This window comes from Onychomys torridus, chromosome 11 (assembly GCF_903995425.1).
Source record: "Onychomys torridus chromosome 11, mOncTor1.1, whole genome shotgun sequence".
In the NCBI taxonomy this organism is placed as follows: Eukaryota; Metazoa; Chordata; class Mammalia; order Rodentia; family Cricetidae; genus Onychomys; species Onychomys torridus.
This window is the reverse complement of record NC_050453.1, coordinates 67049819-67055818: the sequence shown is the minus strand read 5'-3', so window position 1 is coordinate 67055818 and position 6000 is coordinate 67049819. Positions and strand designations below refer to the sequence as shown.

Genomic DNA, 6000 nt, shown 5'->3' with positions numbered 1-6000 from the left:
ATCTCCCGATTTCCCGGGCGGAGTTTCCAAAACGTACTGGGCTGAGGCCTGATGGCAAGAACCTCTCCAGAGTGCATCTCTGGGGCCACCTCGGTCTCCCGAACTTTCTGAAGCCACTCCAGATTCACTGTACCGTCTCGTGGGTTCCCTTCTGTTTCTAACCCAAGGGCTCCCCGAAATCTCCAGTTGCCCTCACTCCTTCCCCCCGAAATAGAGGTGGGATTTTTATTTATATTTAAGTTCGCAAAATTGAAATCTTTATCCCGCAAGCGACCGTGGGTACTTAATTAAATTCTAATTAGGACACTATCAATATCCTATTTAGCCGCGTAGCTTTTGTGCGCCGCGGTCCCTTTCAGCGCCGTAAATAGGGTCTCGACGCCTTATCTCGCCTGCAGGAGACGCCGTGAGAAGGGCTGCGGAAGATAATTTATAGGTTTTAATTACTCTTCATTCCGCCTGATCAGCTTGGCGTTCATCACAGGCCTGTGAATAAAACCCTGGTCAAAAGCTCTGTCACATAGCGCTGGCAAGACGTTTAATCAAAGTGAGCGGCCCCGCGCGCCGCGCGGCCCGGTCCTGTACGTAATTTCCAGCCAGCTGATAAAGCCAGCTGAATAATGCGGCGGCCCTTTGGAGACACCATTTACAGAAATGACTTTATTGACGGCTTAACGTCGGTAATTCATTTTACCTTTCATGTAGTAGAGCTCGGATTTGTTACAGTAATAGGATGATAAATGCACCCGCGGCCCACGAGCTCCGGCTGGATTAGGCGAAGCTCCTCTGCAGCGCACTGGCTTGTCCCCCCACTCCACCCCCCAGATCCAGCCCAGGACGGATGTTCCTTTAGACTTGTCGCCCGAGCTCCACGACCCCCACCCAGGCTCCACGCCCTCCTCTCCCTCCTAAAACTGAACTTACTGTTGGGAACTATATGTGCCTGTGCTGACGTCCTTGGCGTGAGGTGTGTACAGGCTGAGTGAGCAAATATTGGCTGAGACACTTGTGTGAGGGGTCCGGAGAACTCGGAGCCCAGGGCTGGCATGTGGGTGAGGAGCTACAGCAGGGGCAGGGTGAGTGGTGTGTTCAAGTATCTGGGTAAAGGGGCTTGGTGTCTGTGTGCAGGGATGCATGCCAGTGTGACTGCATTGGAGTCGTCGCGTTTTTTCAAGATACTCTCTTCTGCTTTGGGTAGTTAAGGGATGTCTTGCCACTCGATAGATGCCCAGGCCAGTAAGGCAGACAGGTAAGGCAGCCGGAAGCAAGTGTGGGTACCAAACCAGAATGGAATGCAGCTCCCTTTCTCCAAAAGCCACCAGCTCCAGGGTCCCAAGTATAGGAACTAGTGGAGCTCAGCATGTTCTTCCATTGCCTTACAGTTTTAAGCTGCGTAGTTACTTGTGCAAAAGGGCTACGGACTGGGCTTTATCGCCTCAATAGACCGACTGCCCCCGTTGCCACCTTTTCATACCCAGCCTAAGTGAACTCGGAGGGAAAAACACGGCAAAGAAAAATACTTTGTTTAGTTTCAAAGGCCAAAATGAATGGGAGTGTAGATAGTCCTTCGACCCCAAAAGCAGCCTCCTAGGCTGGGAACCATGGTACATGGAATAAGGAGACCCTAAGCCCTCCAACCATCTCCTGTCCTTAAGCATCCTCCATTCCTTGAGGCTCAACTCTGACTTCCATGCAAAAGACATCTGGCTACAGGGAAGAGTTGCATATGTGCCCGAGGAAAGGGAGGGGGGGGGTCTGCCGGGAAGTATGAGATCAGACAAAGGGAAGACTTGAGTTTTCCAAGGGGAGAAACCAAGAAAGTTTATCTCAAATCTAGTAAACAACAACAAAACATTTAACTCCTTGTATTGTGTCTGTTCACCCATGTAGGTGAGAGGCACTCACGGGGAAACCCAGTCTGCAAAATCATTGCTTATGTGTTGTATGTGTAGGAGACAGGAGACCCTCAAATGCCTTGGACCCAAGTCCAAGTGCCTACTAAGAAGTACATGTTTGCTGAGCATTCACTGTGTGTGACATTTCAGAAGGGGGATGTCTCCTGTCATTTAGGGGTTTCTGAAGAATTTTGGATTTTGTTAGGGTAGAGACAACCTGAGGGTTCCCTCCAGTTCCCACCTTAAAAGTGGGGGGGGGGGGGAAATATGAAAGCCAGCCCTCTTTGCTCGGAAGTGAGCTCAGTGGGCCTGCACGCGGTGGTAATCCCATTTCCAGTGTAGATCAGATGGCGGTGGGGCCGCGCGATGCGCGATGCGGGACATGAATGAGTTGTCCCAACACAATAGCTCACAGCCTTCCTACCGGGACTGGGTGACCAGCGGTTTTGTTGAGAGTGAATACGAGGAGATTTCTGGTACAAGTGCGGGTATTATCATGAGCCAGAAGGTCAGACTATACATTGCAGGTCCCCAAAGCCTATAGACCTTGGGAAATGTGAGGCCTCTAGCCGAGTGATTGTACCTGACAGTCTTTTCAATAGACTAATTCAATTAGCGCTCGCTCGGGGCTTGGGTCTTCATTTGGAGGGTCTAACAATATGGGGTGGGTGGGTGCTGGAGGGGGATTCCTTGGGTACTGGTTAAGGATCTTCAGGAATTTTGTTAGAAGCAGGAAGTGGCACAGGGAGAGGTCGTCAAGGGGTGGGGGTGGGGGTCAGTAAGTTGGGTGCAGGCTTTGGTGCTGAAATTCAGAAAAATACATTGCTTAGTTGACCCACGAATTGGGGATGGCAGTTTTTGTTTGTAAGCCTCAGGAAAGTCCTGGGCATGGGAGGGGCTTTGAGAGAATAATTTCCCTCTTTCTTTTACCGCCTCTGTGCATAAACCCCCACCCCCCAATCTGTTTTCCTAGAAAGCCTCAGAAAAAGCTCGCGGGTTGGGTTGTCATGTTAGAACAACCCAGACCTTTTATTCTGGAAACATTCTTTCTTTCTCTCTCTAATTACACACACACACACACACACACACACACACACACACACACACACATACCATTCCCTTGGCTGTGAGAAATGGGGGTGGAGGGTTGTTGTGATTTCCTCCTGGGGCCCTGAGTTTCAGGAGCCCGACCTACTGCCGTCCTGCTTTCTCAGTCCCTGGGAACGCTGAAGCCAGCCGGTTGCTGATAGCAGTTTTCCACCCGAGTTCCAGGCTGTGTGTGAGTATAGAGCCCAGATGCAGGGCCCCTGGTCTCCCAGCACATCGTCCCCACCCCCTCCAAATGGTTCTGGAGCTGAACTATGCAGTCAGACTGGCCCTGGTCCCAAGGATTAAAAACCCTGTAACACCTGAAATCAAGCAGACTCCACACATTTCTCATATATATTAAAGATATATATATATATATATATATCTTTAATCAAATATCCCGTTTGTCTTCGTACAGGGAACCCTACCCAAACCCTAGCACCTAAACTCCAATTTGGATCCAACTCCTCTCTCTTTCTGGGGGGGAGGCAGTATTTCGAGTTAATTCACCTAGACATTCCATCTCTTATTTTATTTTGGCTCCCTTCCTCTTTAGTTTCCTCCCCTCCTTAGAAGGGTTGGGAACGCTAGTACCCCCCAGGCCCGATGGGCCCGCTCACCTACACCAGTCCCCACCTGTCTGAGTGGCTGCTGCACCTGGATCCGGCTCAGGGGGCTCGGTTCGGGGTCCACACCTATTGGCTTGAGTGTTTGCAAACCGGAGGAGGGTGAAGGGTGGGAGTGAGCGAGGGGGGGCAGAGCAGCTTCCGGGTTTGCTGTTGTGGGTTCGTGCTCCGGAGGAGATCTACACCCTTCTCCAAAGTCCGAGATAAAAAAATAAATAAGAATCAACGAGAGAGAGAGAGAGAGAGAGAGAGAGAGAGAGAGAGAGAGAGAGAGAATCCAAATCCGACGTTCTTTTTGCTTGCCGAGGGGTCTTTCTCTCGGCACTCAGAGACTAGGCTGTCTGGCTCTTCTCCCACCGACCCGAGAGGAGGAAGAAATCCGAGAACCCGTTCCCAACGCCGGGCTTCAGGCCAGCGCCTTCCCGTCTCCCTCCCGACAGGCCCTCGGTGAAATCACAGCGGCTCCTCCCTTAAGCCCTCCGGAGCTGCAGTGTCGGGACCCTCTTCCCGGCAAGGTGCTGGATAAACTCAGATGTCCATTCGAGACAGTGCTGCAGCGGTCACTGGCTGGGGAACTTGAAAAAGTTTTGTGTGGGAGATGAGGATGCTGGAAAGGAAAGCCTCAGAAACTAAGGGGCACGACCAGAAGGAGGGCCGAGGTCTCCCGAGTTTCCTCCACCCTGTCCTATCTCCTTCCTCACTAGGATCAAGACTTCAGCCAAAGGAGTCACTTCACGGTGGTGGCCTTCCTGGGCCTGCTCCAGCAGAGGTGGGGGTGTTTGTATGTAACCCTCAGAGTAAAAGACTTGGTTTGAGTGCACGTGTGTGTGTGTGTGTGTGTGTGTGTGTGTGTGTGTGTGTGTATGTATGTATGTATGTATGTCTGTGTGTGTGTGTACACCTTGGGGTGCTTGGTTTACACTTGTGGGCTGTGCCCATCGGTTGGTGTTTACATGGGCCTGAGGTCGGGTGTGGATAGAGGGTCTACGCTTGTAGGGTCTATGCTTGTAGCATCTGCGTGTTTGTGTGCACTTTTGAGGAAAAGGTAGCGTCTCTCTGTTACCGAGAGCCCTGGAAGCCTGTGAAGTCGCAAGGACCTTAGACCTCTGACCCAAACTAGCTGTTGGAGGCCTAATCCTTTCTTTCCTTCCCGGCTCCCCCATGACTGACTGTCTTTGAAAGGTGCAAAGAGGATGCTTAAACCAAGATTTAAACTGTCACTGGCTTTTTTGGTTTTTAACCCAGACTCACCTCAGCAACTGTGGCCTTTATTGTGGGGAGGGCTGGGCAACATGTTCCAAGGTCAAGAGCAGAAGAGACCTCCAGACCCGGCTAAGCCAAAGGCCTTGCCCACAGACGCAGAGAGGGGAGAACCTAGGTCACCTCCACCGAGAAGGCTGCCTGCCTCAGGGCTTTCCTGGTTAGCAGCCAGGGGAGCTGTGGACTGTCTTCCGGTCTAAGTCCCAGGAGAATGCAGGGAGAGGTGGTCTCCTGCAAGTACACTGAGCTCCATTCTCCCCCCCCAAAGTGTATCACTTCCTCTGATGTGTGGCAAGTGGAAGGGAGGCCTGTCTTGATGAAGGTGTGGCGGGGGGGGGGGGGGGGGGGGGGGGGGTTCTCCAACCACCGAAGATTGCCCCTTTCTTTGCAGCATCATTAATTAGTACTTTCCTGGCTTGAATGGTAGCTAGTGGGGGAGGGGAGATTGGAGGATGTGAAGGAGAGATGGGGGGGCGAGGGGAGTGGGACGCGGTGGGGTTGAGGGCTGGAAAACAGGCCCCAAGCGGTTCCTAGCATATCTCTCCTTTCCCACACCGAAGGCACCCGCCCCAAGCCCCAAAATTGTTATGCAAAGAAGTCAAGAGTGCGATCTTCCAGCCATCAAAGCAGCCAAGCCAAATATTAAAGGCGAAGTCAATAATGAATGAACAGATTAAGCGACCTGTCTCTAGGACAATGGTCGCCACGCTTTCCCTCTACTCTTCCCCTTCCTACATAAGGCAACCTTAGGAGGTGGGTGGGTGCTGGGGCTGGAGCCTAGATGGCAGCTACCGACCTGCCCGGTGACGTTAGGTGTCTGCTAGCTGAGAGATGCTGCTGACACCTCTAAGGGTGACCCTATGGACCACTATGCCTAAGCTCCCCGCAGGATACCCGCTGCCTTCCAACAGTTCCGCACTCAGTCGGGACATCTGAGCGCCTTCCCCTTTTCTTTTGGGAGAGCATCCCTTAGGCTGAGGGGTGGCCCGGAGGATTCCCCTGCCCTTTTGCCTGTGAGGAAAGTGCCACCTGTCGACACATTTGGAGAACTGCACGGGTGCGGCTGTGAGCCAGGGTTTGGGTTTGAATCAGGTTTTGGCTTTTTTGGTAACAACTGATATCCAAAAGGA

The 6000-nt window shown here is 52.2% G+C and overlaps 1 protein-coding gene across 1 annotated transcript in view; it reads left to right on the top strand.

Annotated features, from left to right (window-relative positions):
* The first annotated feature begins 2268 nt into the window (after nucleotides 1–2268).
* Marco (macrophage receptor with collagenous structure) overlaps nucleotides 2269–6000 on the top strand; it is a 112111-nt gene continuing 108379 nt past the window's right edge. Inside the window, 4 exon segments of the mRNA XM_036201988.1 lie at nucleotides 2269–2403; nucleotides 3940–4125; nucleotides 4315–4379; nucleotides 5760–5927. Of these exon segments, the coding sequence (XP_036057881.1) occupies nucleotides 2269–2403; nucleotides 3940–4125; nucleotides 4315–4379; nucleotides 5760–5927 (554 nt within the window).